Source organism: Muscardinus avellanarius (assembly GCF_963383645.1).
Source record: "Muscardinus avellanarius genome assembly, chromosome: 21".
NCBI classification, from domain to species: Eukaryota; Metazoa; Chordata; class Mammalia; order Rodentia; family Gliridae; genus Muscardinus; species Muscardinus avellanarius.
Window position 1 is genome coordinate 25,692,187 of NC_137807.1, and position 21,161 is coordinate 25,713,347.

The following is a 21,161-nucleotide window of genomic DNA, read 5'->3' on the forward strand; positions in this document are numbered from 1 at the left end:
AGCACCAAGTCAGTAAACAGCTACCCCCAGCCTAGGAGCTAGGAGCGCGCAGGGAGGGCCGGACAGGTTGGGACAGCTGAGGCGTCCGGCAAATCAGGCCATGGCTCTGGGCAGGAGGCTTGCCCACTGCTGCCGCTGCTGCCGGGCTCCGGAGCCCCGGCTCCGCGAGACGGGCTGTGCAGGACGGCCCTTCTCTCCACGCGCAATCCGATGCCTAGAAACGAGCCTCTGGGCCGGGGCCCTGCAGAGGAGGTGAGGGGGCACTCAGGCAAGAAGCAGGTGGACAGAGCCAGGTGCCACCTCTGGAAGGGGCACCCGCCCCCACAGGTCACGGGATGGAGAAATGGACAGAGGCTGGGGCTCAGGGCTCCGGAGCCCACACGGAAGGCCTTGGCACCAGGGCCAATCTTGAATGCTGAGCCCGAGGGTAAGGGCCACCATCCCTGCCCCGCAGCTGTCTCGGGACCCTGGTCTCCGGGCCTGGGACGGAGCTGCGGCCCCGGAGACCCCTCCCGCTCAGAACTGGGTCAGGCCTCCCCTCAGCCAGGCGTCTGCACTTGCTGGCAGCTGGGGTCTGGCTGGGGGTCAGGGAGTTCGCAGGGAGAACAGCACGCGGCCAGCAGAGATGAGCAAGAAGCCCCAGTCTGAAGGCTGGGAAGACAGTGGACCAACAATCAGACGAGAAAGCATACCAGGCATGCAAGCTACACCCAGGAGTCGACGGGCTGAGGCTTGGCGTCCCCCACGGCGTCCACCAGCCTGACTGCGGGCCTGCTGGGCCCCGGAGGAGGGGCCTTCCTGCCGGGCTCAGGCTGCAGCACATGGTGGGAGAAGCAGAACAGGGCCGGTCAGTTCACGCTCAAGGCCAGGGCAGTAGAGAGAGGGCCAGGCTGGTGTGAGGGTGGTCACACAGGCCCATCACAGCAGGGGCTGCCCTTGCGAGGGACCCCAGCAGGCACCATGCCACACACCTGCACACAGAGGTTTGCCCGATTCCCCAGTCCTGCGGGGCGCCCAGGAGCGGAGGCTGCAAGCCCATCGCGGCCACAGTCTGACCGATGTGGAGGGCTGCTTCCCAGGCTCTGCCCACTACCCAGCTGCCTGCACTGGTTGCCATCCCCCCAGGCCCAGGACAAGCTCTGCACTGCGTGGCCACTCCTTGGGCAAGCCCCAGACATGGCTCCAAACTACACTGCCAGCCCTTTTAAAGTTTATTTGAAACAGGGTCTTGCTTGGTTGCTGAGGGCCTTTCCAGGTTGCTAAAGCCAGTCTTGAATCTGCGATCCTCCTGCCTTAAGTCTCCTACCTCCTACACACTGTGATTACATGGCATGCCACTGCACCCAGAGCGAGCCACTGATTTATGTATTTTTACTTTTTATTTTTTTGTGTGTGGGGGACTGGAGATGCATTCTACCTCCAACCCACACCTCCACCCCTATTTTTTTTTTTTTTTTAGTACTGAGGATGGAACCCAGGGGCATTCTACCTCTGAGCTATACCTCCAGCCTTTATTCTTTATTTTGAAGCATGGTCTCACTGAATTGCAAAGGGCCTCCCTAAGTAGCTGAGGCTGTCCGCAAATCACAATCCTTCAGTCTCAGTCTCCCGAATGCTGGGATTACAAGCGTGCGCCGCCACACCCGGCTTCACTTATTTTTGTACTAGGGACTGAACCCAAGGGTAGTCTACCTCTGAGCCACACCCCTAAACTTTTTTATTTGCAGTAATGGGGATTGAACCCAGGGGCATTTTACCTCTGAGCTACACCCCCAGCCCTACTTTTTATTCTTTATTTTGAAACAGGGGACTCAGGTTGCAGAGGGCTTCACTAAGTATCTGGGGCTGGCCGTGAACCTGCAATCTTCCTGTCTCAGCCTTCAAGGTATTGGGATTACAAGTGTGCACCACCACACCCAGCTCTTTTTATTTTTTTGAAGGAGGGCCTTGCTAAGTTGCTGCAACCGACCTCAAGCTTTGCAATCCTCCTGTCTTGGCCTCCCAAGTACCAGGAATACAGGCACCACCACCGCGCCCGACCGGGCCACTTACTTTTAAGGGTTCCTTCTCCGAGGTGTCTCCTGCAGAGTCACCACCCAGGGCCCTCCGCTCCCTCCTGTCCACAGTGGAGTATCCATCTGCAGAGTGGGGCGGGGTGGAGGGTGTGAGGGGCATTCTGAGGGGCACTGCTGTAGGGACAGGCAATCCCTTTCAGGCAGGCCAGACACTAGGAACTTTTGCAGAAGACCCCCACCCACCCCAGCTGGACACCAGCTCTCAGCAGCCCCTGCCTCCTACCTCCTGAGCCCCCCCCGGATCAAAGGTTTTTGTTAACCAGCAGCTCCATAGAAGCCCTTCCTAGCACCAACACTAACCCCGCAAGACCAGAAGGGCCCTCCCTCCTCCCTGAGCAGGAGACCGGCCGCGGCGCCAGCCCTCACCAGGACCAAGCGCATCCATGGGGATCAGGTCGCGGCTGCCTGGTTTCTCACCGTCTGAAAAGCACAAGCGGGAGGCGGCTGGGCACCAAGGCACCAAGGCACTATGTCCTCGCCTCCCTCTGTCCAGCCTCTGCCCGATGGCACCCACCACCCAGCTGGTGCCAACGCAGAGGCCGTGGAGAGGGAGTGCCCACAGAGCCATCTTGGAGGGAGCAGGCCCCTTCCCTGCCCCTCGCTCCGACCCTCGAGGCTGGACGCCCCCACCCCTTCCCCGGACCTAGACTCACCAAGGCTCTTGTCCACCAGCGGCAGCGTGCTGTCGTCAAAGCCCCCGGGACTGGATGACCCCTTGGGCCCTTTGGCTGTGGCAGCGGCCGACTGCGAGGACACGCAACACACGGGTGAGGTCGCGGGCACCGCCCCGGGGCCGCCCTAGCCAGACAGAAGCGGGAGGGGGGCTCGCCGCACCTGGAAGCGAGCCTTGGTCCAGCCCTCCCTCTGCAGCGCGCCGCGCAGCTCCTTGTAGCTCCAGACGGTCTGCAGCACATGCGACGCCGCCTTCGCCTCGCGCGCTGACTGGCTGCGGCAGGGCCGGGGGCGGGGTCAGAGAGGCCACGCCCAACCACCAGAAAGCCCCCCCACCTTGCCGGCCACGCCCAACCACCAGAAAGCCCCCCACCTCGCCGGGCCACGCCCCTACCCACCTGGCAGGCACCCAGCGCCACCAGTGCAAATTGGCTGCGGCAGGGCCGGAGGCTCCGCCCCGTCCTCCAGAAGCCCCACCCACCCTACAGGCCACGCCCCTACCCACCCAACTTCACCCTCGCCAACTGGCTGCTGCCGGGGGCGAAGTCATATAGGCCGCGCCCCAGACATCCGAAAGTCCCACCCACCATCACCTGGCCACGCCCCAGCCACCCAGCACCACCAACACAGACAGGGATCGGGCTGCGGCAGGGCCACCCAAGCCACGCCCACACACCCAGACCACGCCCCATCACTTGGAGGCACCCAGCGCCACCAGCGGGCAGGGCGGGGCCAGCTAAGCCACGCCCCGGCGTTCCGAGACCACGCCCCCACCCACCTGGCGGCGCCCAGCGCCACCAGCGCGGGCACGCCGCGGGCCTGCAGCAGCGAGCGCGCGTTGTCCAGGCTGTCGGACACGATCTCGTGGATGGTGTTAAGGACGGCCACCACCGTGTCCTCCTCCAGGCGGGCGCCGGGGCGGGCCGGGGCCTGCGCGTGGCGCACGTTGCGCACCAGCTCCGCCATGGCGTAGCTCCCTGGGAGGCAGGGCGGGCGTCAGGGCGGGCTCCGCCCGGGGTGGGGTGGGGGGGGCTCGGGACGGCCCTCCGGCCCTCCGGGCCGGCCGCCCTCACCTATCAGGTCCTTGTTGCGCCGGTCCAGCGAGAGGTTGCGCAGGGCGATGGCGACCGCGCGCACCACCTTGTCGGTCTCCGACTGCAGCAGCTCCACCAGCACCGGCAGCCCGCGCTCCTTGCGCACCGCGGCGCGGATGTAGGCGGCCCACTGTGGCGGCGAGGGCGGGCAGGGCGCTCGGTGGAGGTCTGGGGGCTCCCGCCCCGCCCGCGTCCCGCGTCCCGCGCCCCCCCCCAGCCCGGGCCCTCACCGTCCAGGTGCCGGCGCTGAGGTTCTGCAGGGCGCCCGCCGCCGCCTCCAGCGTGTTGAAGTTGCGGCTCTCGGTGAGCAGGGAGAGGTAGAGGCGGACCACCTCGGGCTGGTACAGCAGCTCAAAGCCTGGGTAAGGGCAACCGCAGCCTGTCACCCCCGACCCCCACGCCACCCGGCGCTCCTGGGGCCAAGGGTGGGTGTGGGGCGTCGGGGCACTCTCCGCCGCTGAGGCCGGCCTCAAACCTGGGATCCTCCTGCATTGGGATCACAGGGACAGCGGGCGTGGTGGCACAAGCCTGTAATCCCAGTTCTGGGGAGGCTGAGACAAGAGGATTACAGGTTTGAGGCCAGCCTCAGGAATTTAGTGAGGATCTCAGCAACTGAGACCCTGTTTCATAATAAAAAATAAAATAGGTCTAGGAGTGTGGCCCAGAGGTAGAATCTCCCTGGGTTCAATCCCGAGAACCCCCCCCACACACACACACACAAATATACTGACCCCGGGCCACCTAAAAGGAAAAGGGTTTCCCATTTCACAGAGGGACAAACTCTGTCAGGAGGTGATGGGTTTGGGTGAAGTGGTTCCCTCCTCAGCCCTGATGGGACTGGGTCTTCCCGCAGCCAGCCAGAGCATCTGAGAGGACTGCTGGGAGGAGGGGAGTCAACACCCCTGCGGCTCCCCTAGCAACAGGCCCTGCCTTGTGGGTAACTGAGGCTGTGCAGTCAGGACCCTCCCCTAGCACAAGAGGCCCTCCCAAACAACAGGAACCACCTTCCTGGGCCGCAACTGGGGCTGCACACCAGGGCCCCGCCCCTAGCAACAAAGCCGGCCCTCCTTGGCAACCCCTCCAGGTTCACCAGCCTGGAAGCCTCCCTGGATGGTACTCAGCAGAGAGCCCCAGAAGCAGGGGTGGAGGCATCCTTCCAAACCCACCTGCCGGGAGGCTGGGGCCTCTGCCTGGCTCAGGACACCACTTCCCTTTCCCCTTTCCTCCCAGACACGTCGCATGGCCTCCCTTCTGCCCTCAGGTCCCAGCTCCTTCTACCCAGCCTTCTGGGTGGATTCCTACTCAAGGTCTCCAGGCACCTTCTTAGAGCGTTTGCACAGGCTGGGTGCTCTGCCTGGAATGGTCCTACACCGCCCACAGCCGGGCCCCTGGGCCCCGGCCACCTTGCTTGGGGGCACCTGGGTTTTTCCGATGGTCCCACCAGGGCAGGCTCTTTTTCTTTCTCTTTCTTTCTCCCCCCACCCCCACCTGGTGCACAATGGCAAACTATACCAAGGAATCTAGGTGGGCTCAGTGGCAAAGCCTGTAATTCCAGGACTTGGGGGGCTGAGACAGAAAGATCTCAGGTTCAAAACCAGCCTCAGCAATTTAGTGAGACCCTACTTCCAAATAAAAAATTAAATAAAAGCTGGGCATGGTGGCACACACTTGTACTCCTAGTACTGGGGAGGCTGAGACAGGTAGATCACAGATTTGCAGCCAGCCTCAACTACTTAGTGAGGCCCTCTGCAACTTAGTAAGACTCTGCTTCAAAATAGAGAATAAAAAATAGGGCTGGGCGTGTAGCTTGGAGGTAGAATGCCCCTGAGTTCAATCCCTAGCTCTGCAAAATAAAAAAGTAAGTAAATAAATAAATAAATAGACAGGGCTGGGGTATAGCTCAGAGGTAGAAAGATGCTGGGTTCAATCCCCAGCATATATCACACACACACACACACACACACACGCACACACACACGAATCCATCGGACATGGGGCCTGTAGGGTGAACCACCCTGACCCTGTCCGTGAGTTTGGCATTCTAGCCCTTGGGCCCGTGCCCCCTGGCTCAGAGCCCCTCCCTCCACCAAGGCTTTCCGTGGAATAAGCAAGCACAAGTCTGGCCTGCTTCCCCGTCTGAGGGGTCCAGCACTCAGGCCCCGCAGGCTGCTGGACGCAGGAGGCCGCACCTCAGGCGGCTCCTGGCCCTTCTGTCAGCTCACCTTTGGCAGCCTCCGTCCGCTTGGGCAGGTCCAGCGTGTCGAAGGTCCGGTCCATCTCTCCGTCCTTCTTCCCTGGAATGGAAAGGCGGCAGGAGGTGAGGCAGACTCCATGGGGCTGGGGACTAAGCACGGCCCTCTCCTGCCCAGAGCTGGAGGGCACCCTCACTTTCAGGCCTGGGACCAAGTGACCCTGGGGTGGAGCACCCATCTCAGGGTGCAGGCAGGCAGACAGGGTGGCCAGGACATCCCAGCCCTGCCCTGCCCACATGCCTGACCAGGCCCTGGGCCCCATGTTACCTGCCAGGCCTGTGAACAGGGAGCCAGAAACCCTCCTGGAGGCTGGGCGGTCCAGCCAGAGCTGACAGGGCCAGGACTCGCTGGGATCACACAGCGAGGGCCATGGCCAAGAGTCTCACCAAGAAAAGAGTTGCCCCAGTCAGGGGCCAAAACATGGGCCCAGCCCTTACCAGCCACGAGAAGCCCCATACCAGGCCGAGCCCTTGCAAAGAGCCGGCTGATCACTGCCCACCTCCAGGACCCAGCTCAGCCGGCCTGGGCCACAGCCTGCACATTCTGGGGCCTTTGTGCATCCTTGGGTCTGAGTCAAATGTCGCCCCATCTCATGAGGGGTGCTCTGTCCCCTCACGCACTGGGATGGGCACACCCCAGCCCTGCCCCCTCTCTCCGCTCTGCTCCAGCCCTGCCTGGAAGCCCAGGGCATTCCCAGGCCTCCCACCACTGCAGGCTCACATTCCTGCCTTTGTCCTGCCACAGTTGTCATGGAGATGGCTGCCCTGCCTTGGGCCTGGGGGCGGGGCGGGACCTGGAGGCTGGAGAGCTCCCAGAGCCCCGGTACCCTGCCCTCCTGTTGTCATGGAGACAACAGCCTGAGCCATCTGAACTGGTGTCTCCCTGAGGCCCACTGCTCTGTCCGGCCGGGACAGCAGGGACTCACCTTGGTGGAGCCACTCCTCTGGGCGGCCGGGGAAGCACAGGAGAGAGGAGAGGAGGCTGAGCCGGGGCGCCCTCCCATGCCCGCCTGTCCCTGACGCCCTGGCCAGGCAGGTGGGGCGTGGAACCTCACTCCCATTGCCCCTGTGGGCTGAGCACCTGCCACGGGATAGGCAGGAGGGATAGGCAGGAGGCGGCCAGGGCCAGAGGGGGTGATGAAACAGCTGCCAGACAGGGCGGGTCCCCAGACGACCCTGCAGGTGCCTCGCCCTGCTGGAGAGGGTGCCCCTGCAGGTGCTGTGGATGGCCAGGGGGGGTCACCTGATACATTTTCCAAACTCCCCTTCCCCAGAGTTAAGGGACAGGGTCTGGGCAGAGATGCCCCCAGGGGCCGCAGCACAGGAGGGAGGGGAGCTTGGGCCCCTACCTGCCTGCACTCCCTGTGTCCCGCCCTGCCTGCTGACCAGATGTCCTCTGGCCCCCATGACTGCCTGCCACGGACCAGAGAGCCCACAAGCCGGGGCCGGGGCCCACCCACCTTTGGCCTTCTTGCCACCAAAGCAGCTGGCATCATCCCTCCTCCGCCTCTGGGAGCCCGCGGCGCTGCCCGGTGGCCCGGGCTCGGCCTCCTGGTACCTGTCGGCCCCGGGCACCTCCTTGTGCACATGGTAAGACAGGTTCCGCACGATGCACACGCAGTTCTCCACAGACTGTGGAGAGAGGTGACCTGGTGGGGCAGGGCCACGGGCATGGGAGCTGCTGACCATCTGGTCCAGAGCAGAGGCCTGAGCTGGGGTCTGCACAGGCGGGGGCTTGGAGCACACAGGATAACCACTGCCTGGCAGGGCACTTGCCCACAAAGGTACAGTGCACTGCCCTCTTCTTAGAGTGGCCAACGCTGTCCAGACCCACACCACCATGCCCCTCTGGGCCACTGTGGATGTCCTGGACCCCCAGGGCCCGTTTCTGCATAGCCGCTCTCTGACCCCAAGGGGGCTGCACTCGCCCTGCCGCCCACCTTGTTATCTGTGTCCTTCCTTCCCACGGCTGACTGCAGAGCGTGCAGGAGAGCGTCCACCAGCCCTTCGCACTCCCGGAGCCGCCGCCTGGCCTCAGCGCCGTCCGAGCTCACGTTCCTGGGTGGCCGAGAGCAGGCCTGGTGACCCCCAGCCCCACGGAAAGGGCCCAGCCCAGCCCTGGTTTCAGGGGCTTGTCCTCACGGGCAGGACAGGCCCTGCTGCGGCCACAGGGGACACTGGGACAGGATACCAAGGCTTGGAAGACAGGAGAGGTGGGGCAGGGGGCCCTGAGCACTCCCAAACCCCAGGACACTGGGGGACTCTAGCCCAGCTCCCTGTGGGGACAAGGGAGCTTCCCTGACTCCCAAACTGGACTGGAAAGGGACAGAGTGGGCCCGAGGGGCCTAGGTCTGTGCCCTGGTAGCAGCAACTCTGGGCTCCAACTTATGCTGAGGGCCACTAGGGCACAGGGTGGTACGCTCTCTGCAGGGACCAGAGTGGCAGGGCAGGGGGAGCGGGCAGGACAGAGGGTGGGGTACTGCAGGAAAGGCCTTGTCCACAGGATGCCCTCGGGGTGAGGAGAGCCCTGCAGTCCCAGTCCCCAGCTGCGGGGCCTGGGATATGGCTCTGAAGTTCCCAAGATTCGGGCAGCTAGCTCCCTTGTCTTCCATGCTATCTGGGACTGAAAGCCCACGTCCTGCCCCAGGACGGGGCCCTGTGGTGCGCACAGCAGGCTCTGGTGCCGGTCTCCCTGCCCAGGCCCTGCCCAAACCTCAAGCAGCCCGAGGTGTTCTTGAAGACGGTCGTCCACTCGGCATCCCGAGGCTTGGAGTCCTCATTGGGCTCGCGCTCCCAGCCCGAGTGCGGCACGATGACTTCGTGGGTCAGCGTCTGCAGGCCGTGGTCAATGATGGCCATCTTGAGGGGCTCGTAGGATGACAGGTTCCAGAGTGTGCCTGTGGGGTGCCGCCGGCCAGGCATGCTGACACGCCCTGCCTCCCTACCTCCCGGGCCTGCTCAGGACTGGCCGCTCCCTCCTCGCTCCCACAGGAACCTGGGGTCGTCGGGTTTGAGTGTTTTTGAGGTGCTGGGGTTAAACCTTAGCACGTGCAAAGCCAGAATCAACCTCTGAGGATCGCGCTGGCCACACTGCACCCAGCCTGCACAGATGATAACAACTAAAGTCACCAGAGCGCCGGGCGCGGTGCACACACCTGTAATCCCAATACCTGGGAGGCTGAAACAGAGGATCGCAACTTAGCAAGACCCTGTTTCAAAACAAAAGCCAGCCGGTCATGGTGTAATTCCAGTACTGGGTGGCTGAGACAGGAGGATCGAAGGTTCGAAGCCAGCCTCAGCTACCTAACAACCTTATTTCCAAATAAGAAATTAAAAAGAAAAAGAATCAGACTAAGGGTGTAGTTTGGAAGTAGAATGCCCTGGGTTCAATCCCCCGTAATATACGCACGTGCGCATGCATACACACATACACGCACACACTCCAGACATGGTGACACATGCCTGTGATCCCAGTACTACAGAGGCTGACCAGAGGATCACAGGTTCAAGGACAGCCTTAGCAAGTAGAGAGAATCTCATCAACTTAGCAAACTGTGCTTCAAAATAAAAATTTAAAAATAGGGCTGGGTGTCGGGAGTGAGAGGCTGAGACAGGAGGATCACAGTTCGAGGACAGCCTCAGCTACTTGTGAGGCCTTCTGCAACTTAATGAATCCCTATTTCAAAATAAAGAATAATAGCTGTGCATGGTGGCACACACTTGTAATCTCAGCATGTGGGAGGCTGAGACAGGAGGATTGTGGTTCGAGGACAGCCTCAGCTACTTAGTGAGGCACTTTGCAACTCAATGAGCCCCTGTTTCAAAATAAATAAAGAAAATAGGGCTGGGGTTTCGCTTGGGGATAGACTCCCTGGGTTTCATCCACAGTACTGCAATAAAATAAAAATAAAATAAAATAAAAAATAGGGCTGGGGGTATAGCTTGGTGGTAGAATGCTCCTGGGTTCCATTCCCAGAACCGAAAATAAGTAAGTAAATAAATATATAAATAAATAGGACTGGAGGTGCAGCTCATAGGTAGAATGCCTCTGGGCTCAATTCCTAGTGACACACACACACACACACACACACACACACACACACACACAAACACACAGACTGGGGACCTGTCATGGCCTCTGGGCCTGCTCCCGGCAAGCACACTTCCTGGGTGGCCTCCTCGTCTCACCAGCCCCACTCACCGGTGACCAGCTCGCGGACCTCATTGTCCCGGGCGGCCCTCAGCAGGCGCACCAGAGCAGGCACGCCGCCACAGTCCCGGATGGCGGCCTTGTTGTCAGTGCTATGGCCGTAGGAGAGGTTGCGCAGCGCCCCGCAGGCCCGGCGCCGCACCTCGGCCCGGGGGTGGTCCAGGAGTGCCACGAGCAGCGGCAGCCCGCGCAGCTGCCGCACGCGACGCTTGACGCCCTCGTTCTGGAAGCACAGGTGCTGCAGGTAGGCGGCCGCGTTGGCCTTGACGGGGTCCACGGGGTGCTGCAGCATGGCCAGCACCTCGGGCAGCTCGGGGTCCCGCCAGCGCGGCTCCTTGCGGGCGCTGTCCACCGAGGGTGAGCGCCGCACCGCCCGGTCCAGGCTGCCCAGGCTGCCGCGCTCGGGCTGGGCCAGTGGTGCCGTGGTGGCTGGGAACGGGGGCCGCTCATCCGCCAGCTCGCAGGCGTCATCTGTGACGTCCTCGTAGGTCCTGTGTGGGTGGGCAGGGCTCATGAGCTCCTTCCTGCCCTGACCTCAGAGTGCTGTCCAGGAGACAGCAAATGCCCGGAGCAGGGCCTCTACGTGCCCACCCCAAGCATAGAGCAGGTGTCCAGGGTCAGGCCCCCGCCCAGCAACAACCGGTTCGGCCAACCCCAGGAGCAGGGTACGGTGCCTCCCAGGAGGGCACTCTCTGACACCTGTCGCCTGACCCTGAGCTGACCGTGGAGGGACATCTGTGGCTGGGAATAGAAGGCACGCTTCTGAGCAGAGGCAGATGGGGCGTGGTCCCACCTCCCTTCCAAGGGGGCCAGCGCAGGGATGTGGGCAGGAGCGACCCCATGCATAGGAGTGCTCCAGCAGGGCCACCTGAAGAGCACTCAGACCACCGGCCCCTCTTCGAGAGCTGCTCAGCTCGCAGTAGCCCCAGGGATGGCCGCCAACAAACCCATTTCCCAGGGGCGACGAGGGTCTGGAGACTCGCCCTGAGCCTCTTGTGCTTGGGTCCTGACAGCCGCTTGGCTGCAGCAAAGCGGGTGCCAGGAATGGTCCAGCCCGACTCCCGCTGCCCCAGGGCCTGTCCTCGAGAACAGCGGAGGCCGAGTCAAACTAAAGCATGCGCGACCATCTCTGCGGCCAGGGAGTTGCGGGTGGACTTCCCGGTGCTCACCTGGCGCGAAGGCCCCGCCCGCACTCGGCTCTCCTCCGTGCCAAGGTGCCATGGTCGGGCTCCAGCTCGGGGCCACCCTCCTCATCCGCGGCCAGGCTCCGGGAGTCGTCCTCTAGGCCATAGGGCTCTGCCTGGAAGTGCTCAGGCAGGGAGCAGCCGCTGGGCCTGGGCTCGGGGGCCCCGGGGAAGGCCTCCCGGCGGCCAGGCAGTGTGAAGCAGCCATCCCCAGGCCCTGGGCCAAGGGGGCCAGTGCGTGGGGGCCGCACCCCGAGCCCTCGGGACAGGCTGCCATAGCTGGGGCCGTCGTGGGGCTCGGGGCCATCAGCAAAGCTACTCCCGCTGCTGAGGTAGGCTCGGGAGAGCGTGGCCGCGGGGCCACCGCCACAGAGCAGGAAATGTCGGTCCAGGGAGCCATCTGCAAAAGGCCCCAGTGGAGGGCCGCCATCTAGCAAGGGGAGTCCATCCGGGCCCAGAGGAACCTGGCGTACGGTCCTTGTGGTCACTGTCTTGACTGTCTTGGTGACCTGGTGGACAGGTGGGTGGTGGTGGGCTGGGCGGCCCGAGGCACTTGGACAGTTCCCTGGCAGAGCCGGGGCGTCTCAATTCTCAACCCAAACAGGCGCACCCGGGGGCTGGTTCACGCGGCCCTCAGAGCGTCAGCTGGGGGCTGCCCTGACGATCTCCTACCTTGGTCTCGGTGCGCCGGGTTATGCCATCTTCGGACGTGACGATGGACACATGGGAGGTGGGCGTGCCGGGGTCCTCCTCCACGGTCACCGTCTCCTCTAGCACCTCTGGAGCCTCGGGCATCGTGGCCAGCGAGGCCTGGCTGCCCGGGCTCTGCTCCTGGGGAGAAAGGGACAGGGCTCCTCATCTGCCCCTCTGCCTTCACTTACACCAGGCAGGGTGCTAGGGATTCCTGGCCCCACCCAGGGATGCTGGGCTGGGCTGGCAGGAGGGCAAGGCGACCCTTTCATTCTCTTTTTTTGTGGGGAAAGGTTTGGGGAAATTTTAAATTTTTGTATGTGTGGTACTGGAATGGAACTCAGGGGCACTCTACCTCTGAGCTACATCCCCAGCCCTATTTTTTACTCTGTATTTTGAAACAGGATCTCACTAAGTTGCAGAGGGCCAAGTGTAGCCAAGGCTGTCTGTGAACCACGATCCTCCTGTCTCAGCCTCCCGAGTACTGGTTTATAAGCGTGCTCACCACGCCTGGCTCTAGAGTGGTCCATTCTGAATCTTGGCTGCTGTATGCCCCTCCAGGCCCAAGAAGGTGGCAGGCAGGACCTCCAGGATGTCCTTCTGAGACCATCTGCTGTCCCTGACTGGGTATCCTGGGGCCTCTTCCCTGCCCCACCCCAAAAGCCTGGAAAGCACAAACTTTGGGTGACAGTTTCAGCACCACTGACTGACTTCTGTGCCACACCCAGGCTCCAGCCACCACGGCCAGCCAGACACCCTCCTAGGACAGAAATACCCAGCTCCCAGAATGCCCTGGGCACCCAAGCACACCAAAATAATCCTTGCTCTTTCTGGCCCAGACACTGGGGCTTGGAGCGGGTGTGAGCTGGCCCAGGCGAGGCTGGTGGCTGATACCCTCCACTGATAGAAGCCTAGTCTTTTTTTTTTGTACTGGAGATTGAGCCCAGGAGCATTCTATCTCCAGTTACAGCCTCAGGCCCTTTCTGTTTGTTTGTTTGTTTGTTTGTTTGTTTGTTTTGTACTGGGGATTGAACCCAGAGACATTCCACCTTTGAGCAGCCCAATTTTATTTCTTATTTGAAAACAGGGTCTTGCCAGGCATGGGGCGTGATGGGCGTGGTGACACAGCTTGTATTCCCCGAGTTTGGGAGGCGGAGACAGGAGGATCGCACAGGTTCGAAGCCAGCCTCACTGGCTTAAGTGACCCTGTTTCCAAATAAAAATATAAAAAATAGGTCTGGAGTGTAGCCTGGAGGCAGAAGGGTTTCCAGGAACCCCAGTGCCACCAAAAAAAAAAAAAAAAAGAAAGAAAGAAAACAGGGTCATAGGGTCATACTAGGTTGACGAGAACCTCACTACTTGCAGAGGCTGTCCTTCAACGTATGATCTTCCTGTCTTAACCTCCAAAGTACTGTGATTATAAGTGTGCGTCTCCAAGCTGGATTTTTTTTTTTTTTGGTAGTACTGAGGATTGAACCCAGGGGCATTCCCATCTCCAATCTACACCCCAGTCCCCTATTTTTTTTTACTTTGAAACAGGATCTCATTAAGCTGTGGAGGGCCTCACTAAGTAGCAGAGGCTGGCGGCCCACCTGCAATCCTCCTGTCTCAAGGCAGGAGTTGGGATGGCTCTGGAGCAGGAGTAGGCACAGGAGCAACTGTCCCTGCAGGGCCTGGGATGCCCTTTTTTGGGGGGCGGTACTAGGGATGGAACCCATCAGCATTCTACCTCCAAGCTACAGCCCCAGCCCTATTTTTAGTCTTTATTTTGAAACAGGATCTCACTGAGTTGCAGAGGGAGGGCCTCTCCAGGCTGTCCTCGAACTGCGATCCTCCTGTCTCAGCCTCTCAAATGCTGGGATTACGAGCGTGAGCCACCATGCCCAGCTTTGATGCCCCATTTGTATCGAGTACTGCATTCCTGGTCACAGGGAGGAACAAGGCTGATGGGACTGGGTGCCTGGGGGACGGCCCTGAGGAGATTTACATGCATTTACATGCATTAAGCACTCAGAGACCCTAGTCCCCCTAGCTAGGTGGGGGCAGGGACGAGGCTGGAGAGCATACTGCAGCTCCTCAGAGCCGCTCTGGGGCTGGCTTCTTCCTCCCACCCTGTCAGAGAGGACTGACCAGCGCAGAGTTGGGGTGTCAGCAAACCCAGGGCCCCCCGTAGCCCCTGGCAAGTCCATAAGCATCACCCACAAACCCTGAGGTCCAGCAGTAGACCCAAGAGTCCCTGCTGGCAAATGACCTCAGGCAGCTAAAACTGGGCAATGACTTCATCCAGGCGGGCAGGGGTGTGAATCAGCCGGTGCTCGCGGGAAAGCCCGGCCCCGCTCACACGCCTGGGTGCACACGCCTGGGAGCACACGGACAGGACCCAGAGAGGCAAACACACACATGCACCTCTGATGGGCACATCCACACGTCCACAGGCACGCGCACATTTGGCCTGGCCTGTGGGCCGGGCACACCAATCAGAAAGACCTCCTACGAGCACCCAAGCCCACATTCCCAGAGGCACGTGCCCTCTTGTCCACGCAGGGCCCTGAGACATGCCCTCAACTTGCAGGGACAGAGCCACTGAGCCCCTCCTCCAGCTCCCACCACGGCCTCCACTGTAGGTAGGTCTCAGAGTTGGTGGCAGATAGGGAAACCGAGGCCTACAGTGATGAGAGGCCCAGGGCCATTTCTTGCCTCGGGCCTCTGCAACATCTTTTATTTTATTTTTGGGGGTGCTGAGGATTGAACTCAAGGGCATTCTACCTCTGAGTTACACCCTCAGCTCTACTTATTTTATTTTTTGGTACCAGGAACTGAACCCAGGAGCATTTTACCTCCAAAATACACCTCTAGACCTGTTTATTTTTTAAACAGTCTCACTATGTTTGCTGAGAGTCGCTGTAATCTTGCAATTCTCCTGTCTTAGTCTCTCAAGTACTGGGACTAAAGGCATAAACCCCAATGCCCGGCCTTATTTTTTTATTTTTATTTTTTATGGTACTGGAGATTGAACCCAGAGGCATTCTACCTCCAAGCTCTACCCGCACCCTATTTTTCATTCTCTATTTTGAAACTGGGTCTTGCTTAGTTGCAAAGAACCTCACTAAGTAGCTGAGGCTGGCTGCGAACCACTATCCTCCTGTCTCAGCCTCCCAAGTACTGGGATTACAAGCGTGCCCCACTACATCTGGCTTTTATTTTTTATTTTCAAATAGGTCTTACTAGGTTGCTGAAGGTCTTGCTAAGATGCTGAGGCTGGCCTCCAACCTAAGATCTTCCTGCCCTAGGATTACAGGCATGCACCAGTACACCCAGTTCTGCAACATCTTTCTGGTAGGTCTGTGGGATGGTGAGCCCATGGCTAGCATGGAGTGGGTACTCAGCAGAGAGGGCTGGCTGGGGGCCTGGATCCCTGTCCAGCCCCAGGGCCCTATTCTGGGCTCCGTGTCTCACATGTGCCCCACAGGCATGTGGACCCTGGGCCCCGGCAGGCAGACAGCAGTTCAGCATCCTGAGTGAGATGGGAAGGACACAGGCCAGCCCCATGGACATGTATGGAATTTGCGAAGTAGAAAAGGGAGCTGTGGGCCCTTGCCTGAGCTCTCTCCAGATGGGCACCCACAGTCTGCACCGTGTAGAGCAGTCTGCAGCCGCCTGTAACCACAGCGCTTGGGAGGCTGAGACAGGATGATCCGCTTGGAGGCCAACCTCAGCTACTTAACAAGATGTCTGCTCAGCAACTTGGCTAGCTCCTGTTGGGGGTGGCTCAGAGGTAGAATGCCCCCGGGGCTCAATCCCTAGGGCCAAAAAACAAACAGCCCCCCCCCACTGTGCCCATGGTCTCTGCCCAGCCCCTGAGGCATCTGAAAGAGCCAGCTCCCTAAAGCCCGGCTCCCAGCCACACTGCGCTGGCCAAGTCCCCGCTGACCCCCATCTCTGAAGCAGCCAGCGCCCGGCCTTGGGGGCCACTCAGGCCTGTAGAACTGACAGGCCCTGGCGGAGCAGGCGGCAGGTGTGTGGGGCCCTCCTCCCTCCCTCCTTCCCACCGGAGCGCTCTTTTACTGCGCTGCCCCTGCGCGCTGCCTCAGTGTCCCCGCCGGTGGCCGACTCCCACCCGAGCAGCGCAGGCTGCTCACCGCCCCCCCCCCCCGCCTCCGCACGTGGGCAGGCCGGTCCCGGCCCTCCTCCCTCCCTCTGCCCTGCAGTCCCGCGGACGCTCCAGAAGCTCCCCCAGGTCCCGAGGTCGGCGCCGCGCGAGGGGCGTGCAGGGGGCGGGGAAGGGAGCAAAGCGGCCCGGGGAGCGCGGCCGGCCGCTGCCCTCTGCAGCCTCGGCCCCCACCCGGCCCGCCACCGGTCCCCGCCGGCCGCCGCCCCAGGTCCTGCCTCACCCCGGGATCTGGGTCTCCCGGGCCGGCAGCCCCGCCCCCGCCGCGCCCCCCGCCCCGTCCCCCGCCGGGCCGGGTCGGCGCTGCCCGGCCCCGAGCGCAGACAATAGCTGCCCCCGCGGCGGCCCCGCCGGACAAAGGCGGGTCCCGGCCCAGGCCGGCGCCGCCCGCCGACACCCCGCGCCCGCCAACCTGTCGGAGTTCGGCCGGCATCGGGACGGGCCGGGGCGCGGCTGGACCGGGCTGGGCTCCGCGCCGCGCGCTCGGCTCGGACGCGCTCCCCGCGGGGCGGACCTGCCCGTCACGGCGAGCAGCCAATCAGGCCGGGCCGCGCCCAGGGGGCGGGGCGGGCCCCGGGCGGCGGGGCGGGGCTCCGGGCCGGCGCGGGCGTCCTCGCCCCGCCCCCAGGGCCGCCGGGTCCAGCCTAGCCACTTGGTTGGTTGGTTGATTCTGGGGGTTGAACCCAGAGGTCTTCTTCCCCTGGGCGGCACCCTCAGCCCTATTTGTTTTTTTTTTTTTTTTTTGCGGGTCTGGGGATGGAACCCAGGGCCATTCGATCTCCGAGCTACACCCCCTGCCCTATGTTTTATTCTTTTTAATTTGAAACAGGGTCTCACTGAGTTGCGGAGGGCCTCACTAAGTAGCTGAGGCTGTCCGTGAACCGCGACCCTCCAGTCTCAGCCTCCCCAATGCTGGGATTACAAGAGTGCGCCACCACGCCTGGCCTTAGCCCTATTTATTATTATTATTATTACTTATTTTTGTGGTGCTGGAGATTGAACTCAGGGCGTGCTACCTCCAAGCTATACCCCAGCCCTTTTTATTTTTTGATTTTTGAAACAGGGTGTAGCTAGGTGGCTGACAGTCTCGCTAAGCTGCTGAGGCTGGTCTTGAACCTGCAATCCTTCTGTCTCAGCCTCCCAAATACTGGGATTACAGGCATTGTACCACCATGCCTGGCTTTTATTTTATTTTATTTCTAAATAGGGTCTAAATTACTGGGGCTGGCCTCCAACCTGAGGTCTTCTTATCTCAGCCTCCCAAATACTATGGTTATAGGTGTGTACCACCATGCCAGGCTGGGCAGAGCGGCTTTAGCCAAATGCTCACCAGGCTTCAGTGGCCACTAGCCAGCATGCCCGTATGCCTCACACCTGTACAGCTAGGGAAACTGAGGCAGGGGGCCCATGCCTCCTGAGAACAGCGCACAAGGCCACCCCCTGCACAAGCTGCTTGGACTGGTTGTGACTCAGTTTCCCCTTGCTGTGAAATGAGGACCAATGGGTCAGTGGTTGAGGTATCATTAGCACTCCAATGTCTCAGCTAACCTAACCCCTAACCCCAGCTCCCAGTGGGCCTCCAAGAGCTCAATGGGGCCCTGGGGAATGGCCCTTCCAGAGCCCCCCCATCAAGACACAGAAGCCCAGGCTACCCCTCCCCTTGTGGGGCATCAAAGGAGGGCAGAGACAACTCTTCCCCACTACCCTTTGGTACTGAGGACTGAACCTAGAGGCATTCTACCACTGCGCTACACCCCAGCTCCCCACTTTTGTGTGGTACTGGGATGGAACCCAGGAGTCTTCTACCTACAGGCTACACCCCCAGCTCCATTTTATTTTTTATTTGGACAGAGGGTCTCACTAAGTTGCAGAGAGCCTCACTAAGTAGCTGAAACCTGGAGGATCACAGTTCGCGGACAGCCTCAGCTACTCAGTGAGGCCCTCTGCAACTCAGTGAGACCCAGTTTCAAAATAAAGAATAAAAACTAGGGCAGGGGGTGTAGCTCGGAGGTCGAATGTCCCTGGGTTCCATCCCCAGACCCGCAAAAAAAAAAAAAATTAAAAGGGCTGGGAGTTTAGCTTGCAGGTAGAATGCCCCTAGGTTCCACCTCCAGTACAAATGTGTGTGTGTGTGTGTGTGTGTGTGTGTGTATGTGTGTATGTGTGTGTGTGTGTGTGTGTGTGTGTGTGTGTGTAAATACAAAAGGCTGGGCTGTAGCTTGCAAGTAGAATGCCCGAGTTCCATCACTAGTACCACAACATAAATAAATATAAAAAAGGACTGGGATGTACTTAGAGATAAAACCCTGAACTCAATCTCTGAAACAAACAATAAGCTGCGCATGGCGCCTGCCTGTCATCCCAGGATTTGTGAGGCTGAGATGGGGGCTCACAGGTTGCAGGCCAGCCTCCTCCATTTAGAGAGGCACTCCGCAATTTAGCAAGACAATGTTTCCAAATTAAAAAAAAAAAATAGGGCTGGGAGTGTAGCTTGGAGGCAGAATGCCTCTGGGTTCAATCCCCAGTACCATGAAGAGGAGGAGGAGGAGGAGGAGGAGGAGGAGGAGGAGGAGGAGGAGGAGGAGGAGGACGACGGCACAGCCTGGACTTTTCGCTTCCCACCTGCTTCTGCCTGGACACAGCTGCCTGTGCAGGGCCATGGCCTCTTCCCCAAGGCGCTGTGTACACAGGTCACACCAGCAGCTGCTCAAGGCTGCACTTCCACAGTGTGCCTGTCTGAGCCTCAGTTTCCCCATCTGGACAGGGCGGAGTGGCCCCAACTGCTGGCCCCCTGCATCCTCCCTCCACAGAGGCCCTGGTCAGGGAGGAGGAGGATGCTCTGACTGGCCCTGCAGGATTGCAGCTGGAGCTGGATCTGTCTTCTCCCAGCCAACCAGGCCTTGGGCACCCCTCCCCAGCAGGGGGGCGCCGCCCTGCTGTGGCTGCCCTGTCTGGCAGGCAGCAGAGACCATGGGACAGCGGGGGAGGGGGCACCCTGGCCTGCTGCCTCCAGGCACCTGTCTTGTTACACCCCAAGCTCTCAAACCCCAGCCGTGACCTTGGGGCTCTGTGGCTCCCACTGAGGCTAATCAAGGCCTTGGGTTTTGCATCCAGACAGCTGGGCCTCCCCAGCCCCATGCCTCCCCCAGCCGTCCCAGCAGCCTGGGGACTCAGGTTTGCTCCAATCCCAGCCCAAGAAAATCAAGGCGGGTGGGGGCCGGCCCGAGGTCAGGCAGACTCAGCCCTTGGCGGCTGGAGCAGCTCAGACTGTGGGAACGTCCTCCTGCCAGGGCATCGGCCCTCTCCCACATGGCCGGAGGAGAGCAGAGCCTGTTCCGGCCAGGGAAGGCTGGTCAGAGCAGCTGGCGCCTGCAGGGCGGCCTCAGGGTCACCGGTGCCATTGCCCCCAAGTGGCTCTGCTGGGCTCGACTTCCCTGGGAGGCTGGGGGTGGAAGCCTCACCCTTTGGAAAGCCCAGAGTCTGAGGATGGTGGAGGTGGCTCTCGCACCCAGATCCTGGGGCCAAGCCAGACACTGGGCTAGACAACTGGAAAAGGGGCCCGGGAAGGTAGGGGTCTTCTAGAAACTCAGCTGGCCTCTACCTGTGCCCTTGTGCTGGGGCGCACATTCTGTGTGTGTGGATCTTGGGAACGGACATGGGGACCTCCACCTGTTCACTGTCAGATGAGGCCAAGCTCTTAGGCCAGGCGTGCTGGCACACACTTGCAATCCCAATATTTGGGAGGCTGGGACAGGAGGATCACAGTTTGAGGCCAGCCTCAGCTAATTAGTGAGGCCCTTTACAACTCAATGAGGCCATTTCAAAATAAAAAAGAAAAAATATGTCTGGGGATGTAGCTCAGACGTCCCTGGGTTCCATCCCCAGTACTGCAAAAAAAAAAAAAAAAAAAAAAAAAAAAGGAGGCCAGGCTCAGAAAGCAGCCACTTCCCCAGGTCCCCCAGCCCCTGGCCAGGCAGCTTCATGCCAAGCCCCAGCGTGCCCTGGTCAAGCAGGCCGAGCCCACTAGGCTCACCTCAGCAGAGACCAGCACCTTGCTCCGGGCCAGGCTGCTCCAGCCACCAGCGTGTATGCCGGGCGCCCCTGGGCCAGGGGCAGGAGGCTCCAGGCTCCCCGAGCTTCCCCATCCGGCCCCCACCACCCAGGGAGGGGCGGCGGGCAACTCCGCAGTGTGGACCCATCTTCACGGTTCTCAGGGCTCCAGCAGGTTTGAGCAGGGCTCAGAGCCCGGCCCGAGGGCAGTGGTCGGAGGGGAAGAAGCAGGCTCCCAAGGGACCACTGTGGCCGGGGACGCCCAGAGCCGACCCCGTGCAGGGCCTGGACCCAGAGGTCACACTCAGCGGAGGGTACTCCCTGAGAGTCAGGCTCCGTCCTGCTCTCCCTTCCCATAGTACCCAGAACACCCAAGTGATGTCCAGCCTCTTGGGATCCCACAGTCCTCCCCACACCCAGCAGGCCTTGCAATAAGCCACCACATGCTAGCTGTGACCACCCAGCCCTGGGATGGCTTCGCCACCTGGCTGTCCCCACCCTCCCAAGTCACCGGCCATTACCTGCAGGACCAGCTGCTGCCAGGCCATTGGCAGGGGCTGCCCGCTGGCCACGCCACCGCTGCCCATGCCGGGGTGCTGGGCACGCTCCAGCTGCCGAGCCACATGGCGCCGCTCCTGCTCCAGCGCCCGCGTCAGCCTCTCGAAGCGGGCCTCCTGCTCCTTCACCGAGGCCAGGATGCTGGTGGCTGAGTACACGTTGCCGTCCTCCATGACCAGGGCGCCGGCCAGCTGTGGGCAAAGTGGGGA

At 61.1% G+C, this 21,161-nt stretch overlaps 1 protein-coding gene across 5 annotated transcripts; it reads right to left on the minus strand.

The window, feature by feature from the left end:
• Positions 1 to 704: 704 nt before the first annotated feature.
• ARVCF (ARVCF delta catenin family member) lies at positions 705 to 21,125 on the minus strand (the record flags this gene model as incomplete). 5 transcript variants are annotated; one of them, XM_080717959.1, is made up of 17 exons in its annotated part: positions 705 to 812; positions 2,053 to 2,138; positions 2,442 to 2,495; positions 2,729 to 2,819; positions 2,910 to 3,021; positions 3,526 to 3,724; positions 3,821 to 3,971; positions 4,072 to 4,199; positions 6,064 to 6,135; positions 7,019 to 7,036; positions 7,553 to 7,724; positions 8,033 to 8,150; positions 8,806 to 8,989; positions 10,294 to 10,793; positions 11,472 to 11,995; positions 12,159 to 12,317; positions 20,916 to 21,125. In XM_080717959.1, the coding sequence occupies 17 exons, from the start codon at positions 21,123 to 21,125 to the stop codon at positions 705 to 707; spliced, it is 2,886 nt and encodes a 961-aa protein (XP_080574085.1). The 5 variants fall into 5 exon arrangements, with proteins under 5 accessions (XP_080574085.1, XP_080574087.1, XP_080574086.1 ...); XM_080717961.1 differs by lacking the exon at positions 20,916 to 21,125 and adding an exon at positions 16,757 to 16,777; XM_080717960.1 differs by lacking the exon at positions 7,019 to 7,036.
• Between the last annotated feature and the right edge of the window lie 36 nt (positions 21,126 to 21,161).